Source organism: Pelodiscus sinensis, chromosome 3, assembly GCF_049634645.1.
Source record: "Pelodiscus sinensis isolate JC-2024 chromosome 3, ASM4963464v1, whole genome shotgun sequence".
NCBI classification, from domain to species: Eukaryota; Metazoa; Chordata; order Testudines; family Trionychidae; genus Pelodiscus; species Pelodiscus sinensis.
In genome coordinates this window covers 87379957-87406006 of record NC_134713.1, presented here as the reverse complement: position 1 = coordinate 87406006, position 26050 = coordinate 87379957, and the positions used below count along the sequence as shown (strand labels likewise).

Here is a 26050-nt window from a genome sequence, read left to right as displayed (position 1 = left end):
GACGCATCCTCTAACGTCAGCCAGGCAGGAAGTGCCTGTCTGGGGGATAAACAAGCTGCCTGAGTGAGGGAGAAGCCTCCATTTTTAAACCGCCGGACTCCGCCGCCCGCCTGCCCGAGCCATGGGAGGCGTCCTGGGCCTGTGCTCCATGGCGAGCTGGGTAACGTGGGGGCGGGGCGGGGCGCGGGGCGCGCTAACCGCCGGGCTCGGCGCAGGCCCTGCGGGGGTGTCCAGTTCTGCCCCCGCGAGCCGCGCCTGCCCCGGAATCCCTCTGTCCCCACGGAGCCGCTGCCCGGGTTTCGTCCGGGCGGGATTTAATGCCCGAAAGTCGCGCTGCCGCCCCGCTGTATCAGAGGCAGCAAGGGGCCGGGAGAGCCGGTGCTGGTGAGGAGCGGGCTCCAGCTCCCAAAGATCTCATCCTCCCCCCGCGCTCTCTGAGAGGTAGCAGTGCAGACAGTGAAGGGGGGGGGGCGGGCTGGAGCCAATTCATGTGAGAAGCTGGTTTGCATGCTAGCTACCTGCATGTGCCGCTTTGTGGGCCTGCCTGCCCTCTCTTACTGCCTCCTACAGAGGAATCCGGGTGGGAGGGCAGGTAGGAGACAGTGCTGGGGGGGAGGGGCTGCCTGCCTTCCCACCTGCTACCTCTATCAGAGGTAACAGCATGGGGTTGGGGGGGGGGGGAAGAGCAGGGCAGGTTGCCACAAAGCAGCTTCTGAGGGGGGGAGGGAGTCCATGGACAGAGTCTGTTCTGCATCCCATGGAACAGTGTCTGTCTGTAGTGAGCCTGGGCCCACTGCTGACAGAGGCTGCTTTGCAACAGCAACCCCTAGCCATGGGGGAGTTCGAGCTCCCTGTGAACAAAGGCTGCCTTTTGGTAGCAGGCACCCAGTCTGTGTGATGAATTGTTTTTTAAACTGACTCCCCTCGCAGACCAGCACCCATCTGCCATCCTGTGCTGCTGCCTGTGATACAGAGGCAGCAGAGCGGAATGGCAGGGGGCTCCGTGGTAGTGAGACCAGGAGCACATTGGCTGCTGGCACCCAGGGACTGTCGAATAGTCATGTAGTCGCTATGTTTTCATGCGGTTACATGACTGTTCGGTTACGCTATAACATCCCTAGTTATGTTTTCAAACCAGCACATTTTTGTTTAGAGGGAGCTATTCCCAAGTTTGAAGGATGGCATGGGAGTTTTGCAGATGTTTTCTAACTCATCCCTTTGTAAATCCCTTCATAAAACTATTTTACCATGATGGTACCTGCAAAAAATTGACTCTGGCTAGGCTGCTGATATGCTGAGATCACTGGTCAGCAGGATATGCAGTGTTCTCACTGTTTCCTTGTATTCTCCCATTAGTTTAAGCCTCCTCCCCAAGAGCTGAGTAGTGATTTTTCAGTGGCTACATGGTTACCTATTTAACCAAATTTTAATATTCCTAGTATATACAGTGCCTAGCATAGTGCAGTCCTAGTCCATGGCCTAGGGTTTGTAGGTACTATGATACTGCAAACAATAAATATATTTTAACTTCAGAGTTAAGAATACCAAAGTTGCAAAATGACAAATCAACTACATGTCTCATTTGGAAATAAAATATGTAATCAGGTAGTAGCAGAGACTCCTGTCACTCTTTGCCGGCCTCCCCTTCCCTCCCCTTCTCCCCCCAATAAAAAGTATAGTAGAATATTGTGTTTAAAACATAAACTACTAAAAAGAAGGAAAGCATCATTTTTCTTCCGCATACGCTAATTTTAAAACACTGTTAAGTGTATGTTCAGTTGTCAAACAAAAATTAGTTCTTTCAAAAAATTACATTTTGCATATTTCAGAGTTGCAAACATCATTCATTCCCAAGGCATTCGTGACTCAAGGTTTGCTATAATACGTATGAGTAGTATGCCTAGGTATGTGATGTGCATTTGTAACTGCCATGAATGCAAGTATGAGCTATGTTAGGACATGATTTTTCAGTGTGTAGTTATGTTCAAAAGTCATCGTCCTTTGTGTAAGTTAGGCATTGGGACTCAGACTAGAAGACAGTTCTTTATTTATGCTACTGCTTTCACTTTGCGTCAGACATGTCTCCATGGATGCCAATTTCCGGATCTTCCCTGTCTTTTGGGAAGAGAAAGGAGCAAACAGAGTTAGGAACAAGCTGTATAAGTCACTCACTCAATGCCCATGACCAGGGATACTAGTTTTCTGTGGCCAAACTCCCAAATTCCCCAAATAACCCACAAAAATCTAGATTTTTTTTCAGTAATTAAAATGAATTGCTTAACTTTATTTCTCCATGCCATGGTAAGTGTAAGTATCAGTTGAATACTTTGTTTTCTTGATGTACATTAGAACTCCATTTATCCAGTTCTCCATTATCTGGCTCTTTGATAATTGAAACACCAGCCATCTGGAGCTGGCAGTTGCTGAAACTTGGGCAGCAGCAGGAGCCCCTGCTCTTCTTCAAATAAGGAAAAATAACTCTGCCAATTCTCCTGATTATCTCAATTTTTGATTATCTGATCTGGCCCTCATCCCGATTAGATCAGATAAATGGGATTGCACTGTAAATTTAAAGGATGCTCAAAAATCAGCCATAAGAAGGGGAGGATATGCATGTTAATCGTTGGTATGTGGTTTTTTTTTTTCCAAAATGTGAAACGTAAAGATTGTTTGTACAGATGCAAATTCTACTTTTTTCTGTGGCAAATGGATTTCTAGAATCCCTGCTTATGACCCAGGGCTTTGTCAGAGTAGTGACTCTTTTGACCAGACAGTTCCTGCACCTAGACCCTAGCAACAGCTGATGAAACAAGCTCAATTCTTTCTCTGATAAATCCATCATTGACTGAGCAGCAGCCAAGATCTTGGGAAAAGAATAAAGTGCAAGTGACTCTGAAATATGAACAAATAATTTAGGGTATGGGTATTAATTGAGAACAAGTTGATTTTAGACCAGTATTTCTTAGTTGGCTGCAGAAAGTGGAAAGCCAGTAAGTGGGCCCACGCTTCTTTGTTTACCTGAAGGATCCATAGCCACGGAGCTTCATGGCTCCCATTGGCTCCAGTTCACCATTTACAGCCAATTGGAGCCATGTTAAGAATGATGCTTACTGGTTAACCATTCACATCTCTACCTATCATAAAATAAAACTGTATTATTCCTTTTTAACTAAATAATACAACCCTCCCCCCCAATATTTTAAAAAGAAATAGCTTGGGATAATCCATATTCCTAGATACTCCTTTTAATTGTTACCATCTGATGGACTCTACACGTGAATGTCACTAATTTAATACATTCTTGGTCTGAGTGGGAGAACGTTGCTAAGTGAATAAATGTTGTAGGTGCATAGTGAAACAATATGTTTTCCTGTTTAAGAGCAAACTGCATCCAGATGTGCTAAAGCAGTGAGTGAGTTTTGTTCTCCAGTGTAACATTTTTCTCAAGATATTAGCAAAGGTGGAAATAAATACCATAGAACTGAAAATACTTGCTAGATATTGAAGTAATTATGTATATACAGCCAGTCCCCGACTTACGCGGATCCGACTTATGTCGGATCCGCACTTACGAACGGGGCTTTCTCGCCCCGGAGGTCGAGGTAGCGGATTGCTACCTGCGAGCTCCGGGGCGAGAGAGCCCCGTTCGTAAGCTGCTCTGGTGCCCCTGGTCTGCTGGAGACTGTCTCCAGCAGACCAGGGGCACCGGGTGGGTTCCCGCGCTTCTGAGGCTTTGCCAGAGCAAAGCCTCAGAAGGGCGGGAACCCGCCGCTGCTGCCGCTTCAGTCGAGGTGCCTGTGGTCTGCTGGGGACCGTCCCCAACAGACCACAGGCAATGGGACTGAAGCCGCAGCCGCGGGGGGTCCCGCGCCTCTGAAACTTTGCCAGAGCAAAGCCTCAGAGGCACGGCACCCCGCTGCCGCTGCGGCTCTGCTCCCGGTGTCCCTGGTCTGCTGGGGGAGGGGGCGGGGGCGCGGCTAGTGTGCCCCCCCCCCCCCCCCCTCCAGCAGACCAGGCTTTTGTTTTGGATCCTGGAGCAGAGCAGCTGGGGTGCTGCTGATTGGTCCTGCAGCGCCGCTCTGGGCACTACTGGACCAACCCGGCAGCACCCCAGCTGCTCTGCCCCAGGTCCTGATTCAGCCGCTGCTGGTCAGTTTCAGCAGTGGCTGAATCAGGACGCCTGGGGCAGAGCAGCTGGGGTGCTGCTGGGTTGGTCCAGTAGCGCCGAGGAGCAGTGCTACTGGACCAACCCAGCAGCACCCCAGCTGCTCTGCCCCAGGCGTCCCCAAGTCAGCCGCTGCTGAAACTGACCAGCGCTGACTACAGGAAGCCCGAGGCAGAGTTGCTCTGCCCCAGGCTTCCTGGAATCAGAGCTGATCAGTTACAGCAGCAGCTGACTTGGGGAAGCTTGGGGTTCTTAAGTTGAATCTGTATGTAAGTCAGAACTGGCGGTCAGTTTCAGCAGTGGCTGAATCTGGACGCCAGTTCCGACTTACATACAGATTCAACTTAAGAACAAACCTACAGTCCCTATCTTGTACGTAACCCGGGGACTGCCTGTATTCCATTTTTGTTCGCTTTTTCTCATGCTTTCTACATTGTTCAGGTCAATCAAGGTGGGGGAAATTACCTGATGGGTCTTAGTTTGAATAGCTGCCAATCTTTCTCAATAAAGCAGAATATTTTTAACTGAAGGATTGGATGTTTTTATTTTTATTACAGAATTGCTGAGTAATTTCAGTAATATTTAAGATTTATGCATGCTGGTTAACTTATGCTGGTTATTCATACAGACATATAGAAAATGAAAGTCCTCTTCCAAAATGAGTATACAGGCAGTCCCCGGGTTATGTACAAGATAGGGACTGTAGGTTTGTTCTTAAGTTGAATTGTATGCAAGTTGGAACTGGTACATATTGTAGGAGAAACTCTAGCCAAACATTTCTCCAGAGCTCAGTTTTATTCTCCCACACCTCACTTCCCTCAGTCCTTTATTCTCAAGCTGAGGTGTCTGCTGAGAAAAGCCGCTCCACGTCTCCCTGGTCTGCTGGGGGGGGGGGGGAGCGCTAGCTTAGCGTCTCCCTGGTCTGCTGGAGGGAAGCAGCTAGTGCGGGGTTGCCTCACCCCGTTTGTAAGTAGGGATCTGATGTAAGTCGGATCCACGTAACCCGGGGACTGCCTGTATAAATGTTTAGTAAGAATCTAAAACAGCAAAACATTAAACAGATTTCACTGGCAGAGACTTCCTTAACTAAATAAGAACTGATGATGATACAATATTTAGGGACCCCTTCACCAAAATAACCCGCAACCTGTTTTCTCTTTAAAGGGGGAAAAAAAATCAGAAATCTACCTCCTGCATGGATGCAATCTGTATAACTTTTGTACAGTAACTAGGTTTCAGTGTAGGAAACCTAATCCCTTGGAACATTCACGGTCATAGACAAAACAATATAACCTCTTGCAGGGAATTATCTTTCATTGATAAAGAGGTGGATGACTAAAGTATTTTCCGTTACTAAAAATCCACATCCTGCTTAAATCTTTGAACAACATACATAACTCAATGTTCATAATTGTTTTAAACTGTTCTATAATCTCTCTCTCTTACAGATACCTTGCTTATGTGGCAGTGCACCATGTCTACTGTGCCGATGCTGCCCCAGTGGAAACAACTCCACCATAACTAGGCTAATTTATGCTTTCTTCTTGCTGCTTGGTGTGGGTGTTGCCTGTGTAATGCTAATGCCAGGAATGGAGGAGCAGCTGAAGAAGGTCATTACTTTTCTGTTATAATGTTTTGGTAGAACAGATGTTGCAAAATAGTGAACTGACACCATGAAAGAATGTGACTCGATGCTGTGAAGTACTTGCTTTGCTACTGGTAAACATACTTGTAATATTATTTGGCATCATCAGATAATCTTACAAGTTCTGTTTAAATATAAAACCTTGGAAGAAGTTACTTGGTATACAGTTGTCATAGATATTAAGCAGCAATCTTCAGAAGTAAAATTGGGTCTTTTGAATTACTAATTAGGTCCAAGTGCTGCTCCAACACAATACGTTTGTATGTAGGATAATACATTTTCTAGTTTCATTGGGTTCTGTTTATATATTCACAGATTTAAAAGCTAAAATTTAGCAAAGTGAAAGTGTTTCTTAAATGACACATTTTTCCCCATTAGCAAAAAATGTAATCGCACTGCAATTCAAATAATTAAGACTTCTTTCTAATATAGCTTCCTGTAGTTACATCAAAGAACACCAAACTGTGGGGCAGGTCACCTCCCTTGAGGTGGAGGTTTGAGAAACATGGGGGAGAGGCAGTGGCATTGCAAGGTCCAGTTCACCTCTGGTTCAGCACTTGTCCCTTTCCCTAGCCTTGGTGCACTTCCGCTTCCGGTCCCGCTCTAGCATCAGCCACTGGCCTTGACTCCTTTCTCGGCTGAGGTGGGCGATGAGGCCAGGAGTGGAGCCACACTTAGCCAGCAGCTGGGCCACAACCCTTCCACAGTGTGGCTGCAGGTCTGCCCCAACCAAGGCTCTAGACCAACCCCAATCTTGGCCCCCTTATCTCTGTTGTGGATAAGGACAATGGGGTGTGACTCTCCAGAGTTTGGGGAACCACTGAGTTACATAAGGAATTGATCCTAGTATCCTTCATTTTGTTGAATCTTAGTTTTCCCAATTAAATGTTACACTCCTTAACCAACATCAGAAGTACATTTTGTGGTCTTATCCTGTGTTAGGGTATTTATAAACACTTTGTGTTGGAAGATTAAACCTCTTAGAACTTGTGGTTAATATGGTTTTACCCTTGGGAAACATATAGTCTTGTAAAGCATGGCTGTCAGGAGGTACATCAGATTTTAATGAGTTCTGATATGAACAGAAACAGATATGATCAGCTGTATTTTGTAGAGTTGTCCCTTGTACTTTGCGCTTAATTGACTGCAGTGCGTTTTGGAGGCTTTTATTTTTTGTCTCCACATAGACCTAAAGAGTCTGTCTTTTTGTTTTATCTCCTTCATAATTGTCATCAAAAGGATATGTGACTCTGAGGCTGTTTGTTAGTGTTTCTTCAGATCAGCAAATGGAACTCAAGATTCTTTGAGTCCCAAAAAATTGATGATGGCTCAGTTGTGTTGTCCGAGTTCTCTTGATTATATATATTAGGGATGTAAATATTGATTGAAACAGCTAGCCAGTTAACCTGTTAAATATTTTAACTTTGGGTCCCATCAGGGCTGGGGTTCTACTGGGTCTGTGAGGCAAGTGTGGGGGTCAACCTATCCACCCTAGGGGCCATTTCCGTGCACCATGGGGCCACTCTGATGGTAGGGCCATGCTCCTGTCTCTTTGCCAAGGGGCCACTCTGATGTGGCCAGGCCAGGGTCTTGCCTCCCAGACCAATACAGAGGCAGCTGGAGTCCTATCCGAAAGCCAGGGCAGGTCCCCCACAACTGTGGCCAGGGTCCTGCCTGCTCCCCTAGCACTGCCACTGTCCCACCAGCAGGCCCAACACAGCTAGTACTGATATGGCCTAACTGGCTGGCTGTCCACTGAGGTTTGGGAAAGCTCGGGTTAACCAGGTATCTTGTAAGCATTCTAGTAAGCCTAATGCTTACTGGGTAACTAGTTAACCAGTTAAATTTTTACATTGCTTGAGTGTTTGTGGTTTTTATTATTCTAACCCACACACTAAATTAATTCTTTTTAAGACAAACCTAATCTGTCTAATGAACTAATTCATGAAGTTATGCAATGTCATCTTTTAAGTGACATATTGTGGTGTACATTTTGCAACTTATTAATAAAATGAACAATATATATTTCTTCATTGGAAGCATTTTAGAGATCACTGAAACATTTTGTGTTAATCAATTATAGATTCCTGGATTCTGTGATGGAGGGATTGGAACAACTATTCCTGGTGTACATGGCCATGTGAATTGTGATGTCTTAGTTGGATACAAAGCAGTATACCGTGTGTGCTTTGGTATGGCTATGTTCTTCCTTCTGTTCTCTTTGTTGATGATCAAAGTGAAGAGCAGCAGTGATCCAAGAGCAGCAGTACACAATGGGTAAGACATGAGAACCACAGCTGTTTGGTGTGTATCTCTGATATAGTTACTTGTGGAAATAATAACCAACACACACATGCTCAGATTGTGCTATGAAAAAAGAATTCTTTATGAGCCTGCATTATACTTCCACATGGTAAAGTATTTTTTACTGTATTAAACTAGTGTTTGTGAGGGAGGGAGATGTGATCAGAACCCTTTCAGAATTTGATTAGAATCATAGAGCTGGAAGAGACTTCAGGAGGTCAACCAGTCCAGCTCCCTGCCCAAGGCAGGACCAATCCGAACTATTGGTCAGCTATTGTAATTTGTCAAAAGTAGGGATGTAAGAGAGTAGTCGACTACACGATACGCTTAAGCCTTTTGGGTAGTCTACCCACATTCTTCTTTCCCCCTCCCTGCTGCCTCTATCAGAGGCAGCGGGGGGAGAGGGGGCGGGCAGAGGGGGGCAGGACCTGGAGTTGGCTTAAAAGCTGGCTCTCCACAGCACTTTCTCTGCCCCTACCTCCACTGCCTCTGCTTCTTGGACAGTAGCCCTTGTCCTCTGGGGATCCCAACTTCCTGCTGGAACTCTCCGCAGACAGAGGCTGCAGTGAAGCAGCCCCTCTCTGCAGGGGTCCCAGTGGAGAGCTAGAGCTCCTCAGTGGATGGGGGCTGCTACCAGCTGGGCAGGTAGCCCCGCTTAGTGCTGGCTTGCACCAGGACCAAACCCCACTGCAGCTCTGCAATTTAAAAGGCAGTAGGAGCTAGAACATTTCAGCTTGGAAAAAAGGAGACTAAGGGGGGGGGGGGGAATATGATAGAGGTCTATAAAATCATGAGTGGTGTGGAGAAAGTGAATAAGGAAAAATTATTTACTTGTTCCCATAATATAAGAACTAGGGGCCACCAAATGAAATGATTAGTTTTAAACCTGCTGCCCATTGAAAGGAAGTTCTTCACACAGCGCCCAGTCAACCTGTGGAACTGCTTGCCTGAGGAGGTTGTGAAGGCTAGGACTATAACAGGCTTTAAAAGAGAACTAGATAAATTCATGGAGGTTAAGTCCATCAATGGCTATTAGCAGGGCTCAACAAATAATGCAGTCTACTTGCCTGTGGCGAGTAGATTCCAACCCGGAAGAGCCGGGTTCGGGTGATCTGTGCATGCACAGATCGCTGGACAGCGCGGCTGACGAGCGGGGCTTGACGCGGATCAGCGAGCCCTGGCTATTAACCAGGCTGGGTAAAGAATGGTGTCCCTACCCTCTGTCAAAGGATGGAGATGGATGGCAAGAGAGAGAGAGAGCTTGATGGTTACCTGTTCAGTTCACTCCCTCTGGGGCACCTGGTATTGGCCACTGTCAGCAGACAGGATACTGGACTGGATGGACCTTTGGACTGACCCAGTATGGCCATTCTTATGTACTTACTATGTTTTAAACTGCAGAGTCTCAGTGGGGTTTGGTCCCAGTGCGAGCTGGGACTTAGCGGGGCTGTCTTTCCCCAATCAGGTAGTGGATAGGATTTTTATCGACTACATGATTACTAAAATAACCTCAATTTAACATCCCTTGTCCAAAGATGTCTTCAAATTAAAGTTGTTTCCACTCCATTCAAGACGAATAAGATTCCAGGATGCCTGATAATTTTCAGTCTAATTCAGCGATGGAAGACTTAAACTTAAGATTACAGTGGAGACTTAAACTCTTTATTTTGTTGCTAGGACGTTGACTTTCCTCACTATTTGGATTCCTTGGGACATTTAGCTGAACAATGCAGACTCCTCTAAATGTACTTTAGGATACATTTAGCCCCTGGGAGCTAACCCAGCTGCAGCTCTGCATTTTAATTGTACCCTACAGCACAGAGCAAAAATGGGGGTAGCTTCCAGAGCTGGCATGGCTCTGGAACCGCTGCCGTCCTTGTCTCCTCCATGCCGCAGAGACAGTGCTGGAGGGAACTGGCTGTTAAGCTAGCTCTCTTCTCTTCCCCCCCCTTCCCCTAGCATGCTGCCTCTGCCTGAGGTGGGAAGGGGGAAGCGAGTAGCCAACTTGACTTATCATGTAGTCATTACATGGTTGACTACTTACATCCTTAATACAGAGTTTATGGTGGTCACTTTATTTTTTTTAGTAGAAAATTTAACCAGTGTTGCTTGGGTCCTTAACTCATTTTTTTATTTGGTTTTTCTTCTTCTTCATTTAAGTCTTCGCTGGGGGTTGGAGCTAGAGATCTGGGGTTGAGTATGCAGGCTTCCCCACAGGGAGAGGACATCTCCAATCCTCTGTCACTTCAGCAAGTTGGAGCTAGGTGAGCGGCGCCTCCACATGGACGCTGCAGCAGACAGTCTGGGGAGGGTTGCATGCCCCTCAGCTGAGGGACAGACAGACACACATACAGACAAAATCTCTCAAATATATAGTATAGAGCTGTCCCTTTCTCTACTCCTGTCTTAAGGATGTTAAGGACTAGTCGACTATCTGATAATCAAATGCTTATCAGCTAGTCAAGTCGACTAGTCTCCCCCCCCCCCCCCCCCATCAGATAGAGGCAGCAAAGGGTGAGGGTAGAGGCGGTACTTCAAAGCAGCAGTGCCACACAGAGCCCGGGCTTCATATGGTGCTGTCACTTTGAAATGCTGCAGCAGTGTTTGCGTGGAGCCCGTGGAAATGCCTTGCAGAGCCCTGGATCAGCTGGAGTGTCCCCGGCTGCCCCCAGGCTCTGCAGTGGCATTTCAAAGCGGCAGTGCAACAAATACCCCACTGACCCCAGGTTCTGTGTGGGTGCTTCCACTGGGGACTCTTATACATTTCAAAGCTGACACGCCATGTGCAGCCCGGAGTCAGCAGGACTTCCCAACAGGGGCTCTTGTGCATTTCAAAGGAGGAATTCGGAAGTGCCTATGGAGCAGTCAATGAAAATTCCATCAATTACTCCAGTAGTAAATTGCTCGATATTTAACATCCTTACTTCTGTCCCCTGCGATTTGGGAGTTATAGCTGCCCCTTGGGAGTTATAGCTGTGCCAATACCCATCTCTGGCTCCTTGCTGCCTCCCTGTGGTCATTATACAGTATAAGTACTTCTAGCAGACCCCTTCCTTTCTGTTTTATGAGAAACAGTCACATTCCAGGCACAACCCATTGACCTGGCAAAACCAAACTTTTTAAAGTTATAAGCCAGCGTTGCATACCTAGCTCTTGCCTTTTAGTTCTTGAACAAATGGTCTCTCAGACACACGTTTCTAAAATCTGTAGTAAGATTATAAATATTTAGATTTGTAAAAATAAAATAAATGGTATTTTTCAATTCATCTAATGCAAGTACTACAGGTTCGACTCCCCCTGGTCTAGCACCCTCGGGATTTGGCTAGTTCTGAATGAAGGGACTTGTCAGACCAGGGGAGGCCCCTGTCATTGGTCTCCCAGCCTGCCACTCCTCCTTACTGCCAGTTACAGTTAACCAGTAGGGGTTGGAGTGGCCCCTCCATCAGTTAACACAACTGTTTAGGGACGTCAAGTCTCGTTTACTTGTTAAAACTCTTCCCTTGATGTGCTCACTGCGGAAGATCATTTAGTGAGTGGTATCTCCTGTGTTCTGCAGGAGCAGTTAATGAATATGTTTCTCAGAATGCAAAAACAAGGAAGTAAAGATGATGCATTTGAAATGCAAGCTAAAATAGGCAAGCTTTAAATCCTGTCATTTCAGATAATTAATTTTCATGTACATTGTGCTCTTTCAAGTGCTTATAAAATACATTGGTTATGGGAACACAAATGCAGATTGAAGTTCATTACCTTAAACCCCTTGATCTTTTGTTTCTGATTTCTTCAGATTCTGGTTCTTCAAATTTGCTATAGCAGTAGCAATTAACGTTGGAGCTTTTTTCATCCCAGAGGGACCGTTTACAACTGGTAAGAACATTGAATTAAATCTTATTCATGTGATTCAATTATAGTGTGACTTATTTTAGAATAACCACCTGTAAATGTAGCTGCAAATAATCTCTCACAATTGTTCCCCTTCCTCCCCCCCCCCCCATTTGTAGGAAGTAAAAAATTAAGAGTGAGCAGTAAAATTTCTAGTGCTCTGAATTTATTGCATCTGATTTTTTTCTTTACAGTATGGTTTTATGTCGGCATGGCTGGGGCCTTCTGCTTCATTCTTATTCAGCTGGTCTTGCTTATTGACTTTGCTCACTCTTGGAATGAATCTTGGGTTGAAAAAATGGAGGAGGGAAATTCAAGATGCTGGTATGCAGGTAACAGAGCTTTTATTCCATTTCAGAGGGCATTGTTGAGAACCTAGTGGAGGTGAGATGTAGTATAGTGTATAATACCATTTAGCCAAGACTATAATGTACAGAAGAGATTTTGTTTTCTGAGGGGCAGGAATAGCTCAGGTTTGAGCATTGGCCTGCTAACCCAGGGTTGTGAGTTCAATCCTTGAAGGGGCCATTTAGGGATCTGGGGCAAATCTGTCAGGGATGGCACTTGGTCCTGCTGTGAGGGCAAGGGACTGGACTCAATGACCTCTCAAGGTCCCTTACACCATCTCACAGAACTGGATCTCCATATATCATATTATTAAGTAGTATTTCCTCTCATTCCATAAAATCCAGCTCTACTGTTTATGGTATAGTTGGATTTTTACTTGGCAGCAAATAACTTCTCAGTAAGCAAATGTAACCCAAAAAAAATCTACATTGGTGCAGAGGTTGGCGCTAACTATGAAACCTTATATATTCCCTTTTTAACTCCTACTCCATGACTTTCAATACTTCACTACTCTGTTTAGTGACCACAAATATGGGCCATATGTGGCACATTGGGGTTCTATGCGTAGCCCATAAGACCTTTTATTTACTATTGCATATGTGCAGGATTTCCAGATTCTGCTGGTTTCTGCACTTTAAGGGCATGTGAAGTGAGATGCATACTGATTGCACACACTGTCAGAGCTGTACACTCCCTCTGAACTGTATCGCTGCTTTGATTGGGTGCAGTCAGCAAACTGCAAATTCTATGTACACAAGTGCAGTTAACAAAACTATCCTATCAGGGGAGACTTTTGGTTACAACAGTCTTGTGGTCCACTGAGATGGAGAGCCACTCATGTGGCCCTCTCACTATAGCTAAAGCTGCTCCCTATCACAACTATAATTTTTTTTCTGTGAGTGTCTCCCCTTTGCCTCTCAGGATATGTATAGTGAGTGATGCAAAATAGAGAATATGGTTAAAATTCCTGCACTAGAGTAATGAGATTGTAATAGGTGATCATAAAACTTAAGTTTTGTTCATTTTAGAAATAAAAAATGGCCTAGTAAGCTAGTTTCCTGATTGCCTGGCAAGTCCGCTTTTTGAAAATGTGGTTGTCTTTTTTTTTTTTTTTTTTTTTTGTAGAATTTTGGGGGAGGGAAAAAAAAAGAATTTTACAAAAATATGTTGAATAAGTTTATTGAGAAATAAGCTGCTTATAAATGTCTCTCCATAGCTCCAGATTTTGTTGTTGTTTTTAATTTGGGGACAATGCTGTTAACCTCTGACATCCTTACTTTGACTGGTTTCCTGGTAAGTGTTAGGCTTACCAGGTAACTGGGTGGCCAACTAACCATGCCAGGCTGGAGCAGCCCTGACTGTTGTGCCTGCTTCAGTCCAGTGGGACCCTGGCTCTGGTTGTGCCAGAGCAGCTCCAGGGGGCTGGCAGGATCCCCAGGCTGGGCAGCTTGGAGTAGCCTGCATAGGACTCTAGCCCTGGCTGCTCTGAGTTGGCCTGGGGTGGTCAGCAGGATCCTGGCCCTAGCCACCCTAAGCAGGTAGCCCATGGCCCCTGGCTGCTGTCTGCCAGTGGTTAAACAGTAGTATTGTAATAGGTTAACCAATTAACAATTTTTCATGGTTATTTACATTCCTAAATCAGATTTCCTTAGATACATTGCTACAGGTTTGCTTATCTTGCTTTTAACCAACTCCTCGGCAAACAAGCCTGTACAAATAATACCCACTTGAAATATCTGAGCATAACTAAAGCCTCAGGTTTCCCTCTGATGGGGTGATTTATCTTTGATAGCAGAACTTTGAGGCATCAGGCAGAATCAGGACCCCGTTGTGCTAAATGCTATTACAACAAAGTAAAACATTATTACTGACCTAAGGATTTTCTCATTTCATGTTTTAAGAAAAACCCTTTTCTTTTAAGTTTTATTGTTTCTTTTTGGTGTCCATAACTATCATCCGATAGCTTTGTGGATTCTTAATGTAGCAGCACAATCATAAGGTACTCTTTAAAGCTTAATAACTTATACTTTTTTAAATGCAAACTTAATTGCCTTGTTTCTCTCCTCACAGCTCTGCTGTCAGCTACAGCTCTAAATTACCTGCTGTCTCTAGTTGCTGTTGTCTTATTTTACGTTTATTACACTCATCCAGAAGGCTGCTCTGAAAATAAGGCATTCATCAGTGTTAATATGTTGCTGTGTATTGGCGCCTCTGTAATGTCAATTCTGCCTAAGATCCAGGTATGCTATGTTGTTGAATTTTTTTTTTTTTTTTTTTTTTTTTTTTTAATTCAGAAGCATCTCTCTAACATTTTAACCGTGGACATTTTGTTAGCTGCCCAATTGAATTTTCTTCATGGCTCTTTCATGTAGGAATCTCAGCCAAGATCTGGTTTGTTGCAGTCTTCAGTGATCACGGTTTATACAATGTATTTAACCTGGTCAGCTATGACCAATGAACCAGGTAAGCCTGTCAGACTTACATTTTTCTAAAAGGCTTTAGTCTTTTGTAAAGATGAAGTAGTTCCTTTGTAAAGCTGTTCAAAATGGTAAATGACAGGAGGGAAGAAGATTCTAGATTGAGAAGAAACTGTTATGTCATAGTCTCTTTCTGCCTACAATACACCAAAATCCATAACTTCATATTTCTCATATTTGGGAAACCTATTTCATAGATATGTAAGGTTCGAAGGGATCCATGCACTGAAGTAGGATTAAATATACTTTTACACCAGCCCTCTCAGGCATTTTTCTAACTTAGTCATAAACAGGGATTCCGTGACCCCTTTAGGTGACTAGTCCTTATCTATGCTTGAGAGAGGATTTTCCTAAAACTTTTAGTAAAATTCAATCTCTTTTGCTGTAAAGGAAGTACGTACATTGCCTTGAAAATAAAACAATATCTGAACACGTAATGAAAGACTATCATGCATAAGGGCAGTTAAGGTTCAGGGCTTTTTCATTTCCTGACTTTCCAGAACTTTATTTTTCATCCTTAATATTCTTTTCGTGTGAAGCAGAGAGATGTATGGGATTTCCTACTGTTCTTAAAAACAAACACAAATTCTGTCATATTCAACTCTGCTAGATACCATGAAAACACAGTACTGTGCAGTATGTACAGTCAGCCAGGACACTTCAGTCCATGCATTACTTTCTATATCTTATTTCTGAACAATTTTTCCTTTTTCCTTTCCTTATGTCCCTATTCTGTATTATGTGGAAGGATGTAGGACTCACTACAGATGTTTTGTGAGAGAGAATAGGAACACCAAGAGATCATTGGCTAACTGTTAAGAGATCATTTACATGCACATTGGAAAATTCTTTTAAAAACAAACACTAAACTTACAGAACACTAGATGGCCTCTCTTCCTGGCAAACTTTAAGTTCCTACTTCAAACCACGTAGGTACTTCAACTGTTTAAAAAAGTGTCATTCTGTATATAATCGATTAAGTGCAAGGGTGATATGTTCTTTTCAGTTTGAAACGACTGAATTCTCTTTGCTCAAAGACCCAAAAATCCCACTGTAGACAAAAACTTGAAAATCTGCCAATTATTAGCCTGTAAGGTTTAAAAAAAAAAAATCTTTGCAAGCTTTATAATTTAATCTTAACTATACAGGTATTACTTTGTGTTTCACTTGTGTTGCTGCCATTCAGAGACCCTGGTCATGGGTTATAACAGCAATAATTACAGGAAAGTAGGAGCATATCACTTAGGTTTCTCTCCTCTCTTTTCAGTGTACACTGCTGTTTGATATATTTTAAAAGCTCAGCTATATTTATGTGGCATTCTTTCATGTAGCTTAAGTCTTCATGGTGTTCAAGCTTAAGCAGGGAGGGGAAAGAGTTGGGAGGGGGTGCGAATCAACTGATTCATGATGCTTTGGAAGTGCTGGTAGGAAAGGGGAGCAAGGGACAGAAGACAGGGTGTGCGCAGGCCTCCAGATAGAACCTCGACGATCCACATGTTTCCCACCACTGGTGAAGACCCTGCATTACAAGTTCCCTCATGCATTTTAACATAGTGCAACCTAGTGTAAACATGTTCAGGTACACTAGGGAACTTATGATGCATGCCAAGAGGGTCTACACAGATCTATTATTATGCAACACAACAGTGCATTTTAGAAACTACACTCCCCAAGCACATACAAATATTGCTCTTTGCAAATAACCCCTAAATGATGGTTGTGTTTAGCTGCTGGTAATGTAACATTTTAGGAATGCTGGAAAAAATGCAATACATTTTTTGCCACAGTTCAGTAAAGGAATGTAACAGTAGGATCAATAAACAACGTTATACATCTTTTTTTAACACAGACATGTTAACTTGAGAGTATTTCTCTTTGTGTCCCTAATACCTACTAGGAATGTTAAGGACTAGTCAACTATCCAATTAGCAAATGCTTATCGGATAGTTGACAGGATAGTAGACTAGTCGCTTCCCTCTCCTTGCTGCCTCTATCTGATAGAGGCGGCAAACTGGTGGGGAGAAGGGGTGGGAGGGGCGGGTACTGAAAAACTGCAATGCTGCACAGAGCCCAGGGGACTCTCCTGCTGATTCTGGGCTCCATGCAGCACTGCCGCTTTGAAACGCCACAGCAACGTTTCAAAGGGGAAGTGTCGCCTCTCGACTAATCGAGTGGTTAATGCAAAAATGCATTGCCTGTTTGATTAGTCAATTGCTCGATACCGTAATACCTACCTTGTATTTACATGACATCGCTAGCTTGCTTTACTTTTTTTTGTCTTATCCATGCTCTTTATTGAGTCAGGGTTTTTTTTTATTTGAAGAAGTTTTGAACTTGTGAAACATTTGCATTTACATTGGACATGAAAATTCCTTGTATTGTTTTGTGTACAGTGTGGAAATTAAAAATACTTTGAATATCTGTTTGCCCTGTTCTTGTTTAATTTCTAATCTTCTTCCCAAATTAGAAAGGAAATGCAATCCAAGCTTGCTGAGCATAATTGGCTACAACTCTACCACTGTTCCAAGACAAGGTCAGGTTGTCCAGTGGTGGGATGCACAAGGAATTGTAGGACTTATCCTCTTTTTGCTGTGTGTTCTGTATTCAAGGTGAGATGAATTCATTAGGATTTAGGTGGCTTTTGCTACTGCTAATGATCAGATTACTAAAATTAGATTTTTATTTTGATAACGTTCTGTATTCATTTCCCTGAAACACAGCATCCGGACATCTAGTAACAGTCAGGTTAACAAACTGACGTTAACTAGTGATGAATCAACACTGATAGAAGATGGAGTACCCAGAACTGATGGCTCTTTGGATGATGGAGATGATGCCCATCGTGCTGTAGATAATGAAAGAGATGGAGTTACTTACAGTTATTCCTTCTTTCACTTCATGCTTTTCCTGGCCTCACTGTATATCATGATGACCCTCACCAACTGGTACAGGTACATACATTTCAGATGTTGCGCTATAATGAATGTGCAAGATATTACAAGATATTTGGGATTCAAGTTATATTTTCAGATGTCTTGAGAGATGCATCCTTTGGTACATGTACTGGGTGACAGGAATTCTCAGAGTGTAGCATTTATTACTATGTAAGAAACGAATTTGTAGTTTAAAAACTAAGCTCTTTTCAATGACCACTGCCACTAAATAAGTGAGAGGTTATAGCAACCTTAATTTCAGTGGAATAGTCCCATTCTGTTCACTCCATCTGGGGCATCTGGCACTGGGCTAGATGGACTTTTGGTTTGACCCAGTATAGGTTCTTTTGAATCAATGAAACACCTTTTGCAGTAAGTTACTACCTGAATAAGGATGGCACAGCCTCATTTATCTTGTGACTGACTCTTTGAGAACAAAAGAAATCTTTTGTTGAAAAACAAGTGAAATTGTAAACTGGTATGTGCAGTTGTCTAAATATTTGTCTTGGGTTCTGCAGAATTCTTAGAATTAAAAAGTGGTGTGTGTATGTTTAAAAAGGAAAAAAATGGAACACAAACATACAATCTGTAAATTTAATGCTAAGGAAAAGAGTAGGAAGAGACAGAATGAAGATTATAAATATGTGTATAAGGAAATAGTATATATTCTAAAATTTCATTGCAATGGGGGGGAGGGTATTTTGTGAATGACAGGGTAATTACTTGATCAACAGGCTCCGTCATGGAATCATAGAACACTAGAACTGGAAGGGACCTTGGGAGGTCAAGTCCAGTCCCCTGCCCTCAAGGCAGCACAATCTATATCATCCCTGATAGATGTCTATCCAACCTGCTCTTAAATATCTCCAGTGATAAGAGATTCCACAACCTCCCTAGGTAATTGATTCCAGTGTTTCACCACCCTGACACTTAGGTAGCTTTTCCTAATGTCCAACCTAAACTTCCCTTGGTGCAATTTAAGCCCACTGCTGCTTGTCCTATCATCAGAGGCTAAGGAGAACAATTTTTCTCCCTCCTCCTTGTAATACCCTTTTAGATACCTGAAAACTGCTATCATGTCCCCTCTCAGTCTTCTCTTTCCAAACTAAACAAGCCCAATTCTTTCAGTCTTCCATCATAGGTCATGTTCTCTAGACTTTCAGTCGTTCTTGTTGCTCTTCTCTGGACCTTCTCCAGTTTCTCCACATCTTTCTTGGAATGTGATGTTCAGAACTGGACACAGTACTCCGAGGTCTAATCAGCACAGACTGTGACTTCTCATGTTTAGCTTACAACACTCCTGTTAATGCATCCTAGATGTTTGGTGGGGGGTTTTGGGGAATGGGGGTAGAGGGAGGAGGTTTGCAACAGTGTCACCCTTTGATTAGTATCAGAGGGGTAGCTGTGTTAGTCTGAATCTGCAAAAGCGTCTGACGAAGTGGGTCTTTGCCCACGAAAGCTTATGCTCCTACACTTCAGTTAGTCTATAAGGTGCCACAGGACTCCTCGTCACCCTTTGATTAATTTAGCTTGTGGTCCACTATGACTCCTAGACCCCTTTCTGCAGTACTCCTTCCTAGACAGTCGCTTCCCATTCTGTATGTGTGAAACTGATTATTCCTTCCTAAGAGGAATACTTTGCATGCGTCCTTATTAAACATCATCCTGTTTACCTCAGACCATTTCTCCAGTTTTTCCAGATCATTTTGAATTATGACCCTATCCTCCAAAGCACTTGCAATCCCTCCCACTTTGGTATCATCTGCAGACTTAATAAACGTACTCTCTATGCCAATATCTAAATCATTGAAGACATTGAACAGAACCAATCCCAAAACAGACCCTGCGGAACCCTGCTTGATATGCCCTTCCAACATGACTGTGAATCATTCATAACTACTTTCTGAAAACAGTTAGCCAGCCAGTTATGCATCCACCTTATAGTAGCACCATCTAGGTTGTATTTCTCTAATTTATTGATTAAAAAGGTTGTGCGAAACCATATCAAATGCTTTACTAAAGTCTAGGTATACCTCGTCCACCACTTCTCCCTTATCTGCAAGACTTGTTATCCTGTCAAAGAAAGCTATCAGATTTGTAAAGAACCAATCATGTCAAACCAATTCATTCTGGCTGTTACCTATCGCCTTATCTTCCAGATAAATAATTCCTTAATTATTTGCTCCATTATCTTTCCTGGCACAGAAGTTAAACTAACTGGTCTGTAGTTTCCTGGGTTGTTATTTCCCTTTTTATAGATGGGCACTATATTTGCCCTTTTCCAGTCTTCTGGAATCTTTCCTATCTTCCATTGCTTTTTTCAAAGATGATAGGTAAAGGCTCAGATACCTCCTCTATCAGCTCCTTGAGTATTCTAGGATGCATTTCATCAGGCCCTGGTGACTTGCAGGCATCTAACTTTTCTAAGTGATTTTTCACTTGTTCTTTTTTTTTAATTTTAACTTTTAATCCTACCACTCACCGTTAGGCATCCCGTCACCATGTTTCGTCATAGTCTTGACAAAAACTGAAACAAAGAAGTCATTAAGCACCTCTGCCATTTCCAGGTTTCCTGTTATTTCTCCCTCTTCACTGAGCAATGGGCCTATCCTGTCCTTGATCGTCGTCTTGCTTCTAATATATTTGTAAAATGTCGTCTTGTTACTCTTTGTCTCTAGCTTGTTTGAGGTAGTTTGTGCCTTTACTTTTCTAACCTTTCCCCTGCATACTTGCGCTATTTGCCAATATTCATCCTTTGTAATTTGACTTAGTTTCCACTTATTACATGATCTAAAAATCAAAAAGATCTCCTGGTTAATCCAAGGTGGTCTCTTGCTATACTTTCTATCTTTTCCTATGCAGTGGAGTAGTTTGCTTTTGGGCCCTTAATAATGTCCCTTTGAAAAAATGCCGACTCTCTTCTGTTGTTTTTCCTCTTAGTTTTGCTTCCTATGGGACCTTACCTACCAGCTCTGAGTTTACTAAAATCTGCCTTCCATTGTCCTTATTTAGCTGTTCTCTTTTCTACCATTCCTTAGAATCATGAACTGTATGATTTCATGATCACCTTCACCCAAGCTGCCTTCCACTTTCACATATTCAACCAGTTCCTCCCTGTTTGTGAAAATCCAATCTGGAACAGCTTCTCCTTTAGTAGCTTTCTCAACATTCTGAAATAAAAATTTGTCTCCCAATGCAGTCCAAGAACTTATTGGATAATCTGTGCCCTGCTGTGTTAGTTTCCCAACATGTGTCTGGATAGTTGAAATCCCCCATCACCACCAAATCCTGCTCTTTGGATGACTGTTAGTTGTTTAAAAAAAGCCTCATCCACCTCTTCTGCTTGAGTAGGTAGTCTGTAGTAGACCCTAGCATGACCTCACGTTGGCTTTTTCCCCTTTTTAACCTAACCCACAGTCTCTCAAGTCTGTCTCGTATGTCCATCTCAACCTCAGTACAATGTATTCATTTTTAATATATAAGGGAACACCTTCTACCTTTTTTCCCTGCCTGTCCTCCTTGAGCAAGCTGTACCCTTCTATACCAGTATTCAAATCGGGTGTATTATTCTACCAAGTATCTGTGATAGCATCTGTCATAGTTCCGGGTTTTTTTTTCCTGCTTATTCCCCCTACTTGCATTTGTATACAGGCATCTAAGATTTGATTTCTGCCCTCCAGTTCTGCCTTGTCCCTCCTGTATCTCTGCTATTATAACCCATGCTCCCTCCCATTTCTGACCCATCTCCCAGATCTCCATGTTATTCACTTACTGGTGGGTTTTGGCCACCTGCCCCCACTGATTCTAGTGTAAAGCCCTTCTCACTAGGTTCGCTAGTCTGAATCCAAATACTTTCTTTCCCTTCCTCCAAAAGGTGAACTCCTCCCTACTTAGCAGTCCTTCTTGGAACAGCATCCCATGTTCAAGGAAGCCAAAGCCCTCCTGGTGACACCATCTTTGCAACCAGGCATTCACCTCTACAATGCACCTTTCTCTGCCTGGGCCCCTACCTTTGACAGGATATATAATGTAAAAGTAATAATTAACAGAGCTCGACAAACCACTGTTTCTACTCGCCTGTGGTGAGTAGATTTCAGCCAGTCGCTCCGTGCGCCCCATTCACCGGTGCTGCGTACATGTGAAGTGCCAGTCTGGCACGTGGGGCTGGCGAGTAGCTCTTGCCACAGTTTGTTGAGCCCTGATAATTAAGATTGTATAAGAACAGCGAAGAGAAACTTTAAAAAAAATAACTTGCAGTAGAGTCCTACTTTTGGTATCTGTTCCTACTCTTATGGTGGGCTTGCTTTGGCTTACCCCAAACAGTTCAACATCTTTGAAGACTGTTTTGAAAGGGGCAAAAGCCTACATTATTGGTGTTCAGGCAGTAAATGCCACTCGGGTCTTGTCTTTCCAGATATGATTACGAGTTCCTTGCAGGTATGTTTGCATTTGTGCCTGGTTCACTTTTTGCACTAGTTTGACTGGCTTGCTACATTATATATCCTCTTACACCCCTGTGACATTTTCTTAACTATTACTTTCAAGGTTGGACTGTTTGCCCCATGTCTCTGGACTTATGCGCTTCTATTGGCTTTGTTTATATTTTTGCTGGATTTTTTTTTTTAAGTATGGGAAATCTTCCCTGGGTTTCAGACATTCCTCAGTCAGAAAATATCTAAATCATACAGTTAGGGCACGTCTAGACTATATGGTTTTTTGAAAGATGTGCAAATTTGCATATCTTCTTCTGATCACTTTTTTTCAAAATTAGGTTTTCCCTCCAGGACTCTTGTACATTTCAAAGGCTACACAAGGCCAACTGGGCCTGTGCTCCTTAAAAGGGCTCTTGTACGTTCAGAAGGAACCTCATACACCCTGTGGGGCTTCCACTTTTGAACTGTAGCAAGAGCCTGGGAGGGCTCACTACAGTTCAGAGGCAGAGGCGCCCTTGTTGACTCTTTGAGTAGTCGAAGGAAATCCCATTGACTATTTGACTTAGTTAGGGATGTTAAATTTAGATTAACTATCTTGACTAAGTTTAGAAGGAAAAATAGTTACGATAATATGCAGGCTTGTTGTGTTTTCTGTAGAAGAGGTTAGATATTCTAGGGGGTTTAAAATTTTGAGCTAATTCAAACCCAACCAGTCATGAGCTTGAGAAATAGTGGTAATCTGTTACAACAGTCTACTAGCAGATCTCAGGTAAGTGACTCTCCCTGTAACTGTCTTTTTTTTTTTCTCCCCAGTCCGGACTCTTCCTATGAAATGATGATTAGTAAATGGCCATCTGTCTGGGTGAAGATATCTTCCAGCTGGATTGGCATTGTGCTGTATGTATGGACTCTGGTGGCTCCGCTGGTTCTTACAAACCGTGACTTCGACTGATCTGTGCCTCTCCCCTGAAGGCTTCAGTTCATTTCACTACTTGTTGAAACTAACAGTATTCCAGACTAAACTGTAGTTGTAAATTTGTGCTTGCTACCCATGTAATACTGTGCCTTGTTCTGCATGATTACCTTTTAGATCATGTCATCTTTCTCTGTGATTACTAGCACATTGATTTTTCCTCAGAGCATTTTAGGGTTAGTGCTATGGGTGAGGTAGATGTAAAATTAGTTGGAGTTTGCGTTTCCCTTCCTCCCCCAATGCTGTGAGTAACAAAGGGTGCAAGAACAACTGGCTTAGAACTTTATTAGGCGTTCAAAATAGGAATTATGGGAGGAATTTTAAGCATGTTGTTTTACTTTTGACAATTTGTGTTGCCTTATATTCAAAGTCAGCCTTCAGAATTGAGCATTTTAGGCAAATTAAAAATGTAACATGCATCATTTTGTCTGGTAGAATGAAGTCCCTTGGCACTGTCTTGGTTTCACCACATAATATATATTAATGCATTTAGCTTGAGTGATGACTGCAGGTATTGGATCCCACGCTTTCAGAGAAGTTATGTTCTCTTTGGAGCTAGTGTATCAGATGTGGCCTCTTGTTGACAAAAGAACATAAGAGAAAAATATGCTGTGAAGATTTGGTCCCAGGAGTCTGACATGGATTTGCAATAGAAAAAGGACTTTATATATTGCTAAGTTATACTCTTTGTATCTAATCAAGCTGGAAGTTTGCAAGGAAAGTAGCAAGTCTCTTTGCAAAGATTAGTGAATTACTTGCTGGGCTTGACAGCAAATGCTTATGATCAGATGGTTGGAGAGAAGGCAGTGCTGAAGTTACAAAAACATTACTTAAACTTTAAGTTCAGGATATTGGAACCTGATCTATTTTAATAGCTTGTTACGTGCTGGTGTCCCCATTGCCGGCAATGAACTTGTGCCTGGACCATATGACTGGGCATCAAGTTAACTAGTAGGTCTGATTTAAAGAAAACTTGTATAGTTATGTGCTGTTTTTGAAAATTTTAAATGCTTTTGTGCCTGTTGCTTTGTAACTACATAAATTGTATGTATGTGTACTGTCAGTCTAAACAGAACCCAGAGTGTGTGGCAGCAGCCATCTTCATATTATCTATTGTATGGTGTTTCTACTGATGTCTCATGTAGCCTAATTCTTGTCTATTTAAGTTTTTTTAATCTACTCCAGTCACATTAGTGTAAACTAATTAAGAATGACTTGTTACTCGGAGCCAGTGAAATTTGGAGGCAGATGAAGTTATGTACAGTCATTTTGAATATATTACCTATCAATAAACTCAGATAAACACTCATTGGCTTTATTTTGTGATGGCTAAAGCTAGGCAGAGCTTGCAGTCCATACTGAAGACTGACTAGAGTAAAGCAAATGCTACAAAATGGTGTTTAGAAAGTTCATGGAATGTGTGTTTAACAGCTGCCATCTTCTAAAGCCTACCCCCTCATCCTGAAGCAGGGTGGCCCAGCTGTGGTTCCAGAGCCACATGTAGCTCTTCAGAAGTTAATATGTGGCTCCTTATCTAAGTACCAAATCCAGGGCTGGAGGGTCCTCACTGTTCAACCCCCAGCTCTGCTTTAGGTGCTGTCCCCCTCCACCCTTTTTCCCCCTTAAGATCTTGCCACACCCATGCTTCTCTCTCTCTCTCCCTCCCCCCCCAACTGTCAGGGTGGTCAAATATTGGAATAAATTGCCAAGGGAGGTGGTGGAATCTCCCTCTGGAGCTATTTAAGAACAGTTTAGATAGACATCTGTCAGGGATGGTGTAGATGGAGCTTGGTCCTGCCTTGAGGGCGGGACTCGCTGACTTCTCAAGGTCCCTTCCAGTCCTATTATTCTATGATTTTATTCTATGAATAAAGCTTTGTATGCAACTTTTTTAGGGTCTGCTTTTAATTAGATACTAGCAATGTTTAGTGGAATTAACTTGATGCTTAATCAACCCATAAAGGCTTTAGTATACCTTGTCATGCCCCAACATTACTAGGTGTTTTATTTCCTTGGTACAGCAGTCCACTACTTTTATATCTCAAAAAACCTCACTGGGCTGCTATGCTTTCTAGCAGCTACTTGTTTGAACAGGATAGCAGCTACTCAATGAGGCTGCAGCATTAGCTTTCTAAATACAGTAACTCACTTCACATCCTACCACTTGACATTACTTTGAGGTTATGGCAGTGCTCCATTACAGAACATACTTGTTTAAAGTTGTGCAATGCTCCCTTAGGTCATGGCTCTGGTTCATGCCTGCAGAAATCTCCAGAAGAGTGGTGACTTTATAATAAAGCATTGCACAACTTGCTGCCAGCCCTTGCTCTCTCCTCTCTTCCCTCCCCCACCCCAAAGCTCCACTAAGCCTCATGGGGCCTGCTGGCACTGCCAACAGCTCCATGGATCAGCACTTACCTCCCCTTGCCTGATGCTCAAGGGCCTGCATAGCTTACCTGCCTCATTGTCTGCAGTGGGCTGGATCTGTGCAGGGTAAGATAGGGGCACCTCTCAGCATGTTTGTAATAGATATGTAAGTAACTCATTTGACTATCCAATAAGCAAAAGTTTATCAGATTTTGGGGGGGGGGAGAGAAGAGGGAAGTGACTAAACTATCAGCAGCAGCAAGGAGGGGAGGGGATGCTGGGAGGAGATAGCTTAAAAGCCAGTTCCCTCCAGCTCCATGGGCAGGGGCACAACAGCACTTCCCCTTTGAAATGTTACAAGAGCCCAAGCTGCTACTCCTGTACATTTCAAAGCAGAAGCATGGCTGGAGCACAGCCTCAGCAGGGGGACTCTCCAGTGGCACTAGGCTCCAGGTGGCATTTAAAGCTTTGAAATGCTCAAGAGCCCCTGTTGGGGATCTTGTATATTTCCAAGATAGAAGAT

At 43.1% G+C, this 26050-nt stretch overlaps 1 protein-coding gene across 2 annotated transcripts; it reads left to right on the top strand.

Annotated features, from left to right (window-relative positions):
- SERINC1 (serine incorporator 1) lies at positions 1-24469 on the top strand. 2 transcript variants are annotated; one of them, XM_075924068.1, is made up of 10 exons: positions 1-160; positions 5614-5775; positions 7894-8087; positions 11902-11981; positions 12191-12328; positions 14415-14584; positions 14717-14807; positions 17289-17430; positions 17542-17772; positions 23001-24469. In XM_075924068.1, the coding sequence occupies exons 1-10, from the start codon at positions 122-124 to the stop codon at positions 23137-23139; spliced, it is 1386 nt and encodes a 461-aa protein (XP_075780183.1). In that variant the 5' UTR covers positions 1-121; the 3' UTR covers positions 23140-24469. The 2 variants fall into 2 exon arrangements, with proteins under 2 accessions (XP_075780183.1, XP_075780184.1); XM_075924069.1 differs by lacking the exon at positions 1-160 and adding an exon at positions 418-441.
- The last annotated feature ends 1581 nt before the right edge of the window (positions 24470-26050 follow it).

Bases quoted from the DNA above. Each gene is read 5' to 3' on its own strand.
- SERINC1 (XM_075924068.1), top strand. From the start codon at position 122: ATGGGAGGCGTCCTGGGCCTGTGCTCCATGGCGAGCTGG. The intron at 11,982-12,190 runs GTAAGAACATTG...TTTTCTTTACAG, and splicing joins AGAGGGACCGTTTACAACTG to TATGGTTTTATGTCGGCATG. The intron at 17,773-23,000 runs GTACATACATTT...TTTTCTCCCCAG, and splicing joins ACCCTCACCAACTGGTACAG to TCCGGACTCTTCCTATGAAA.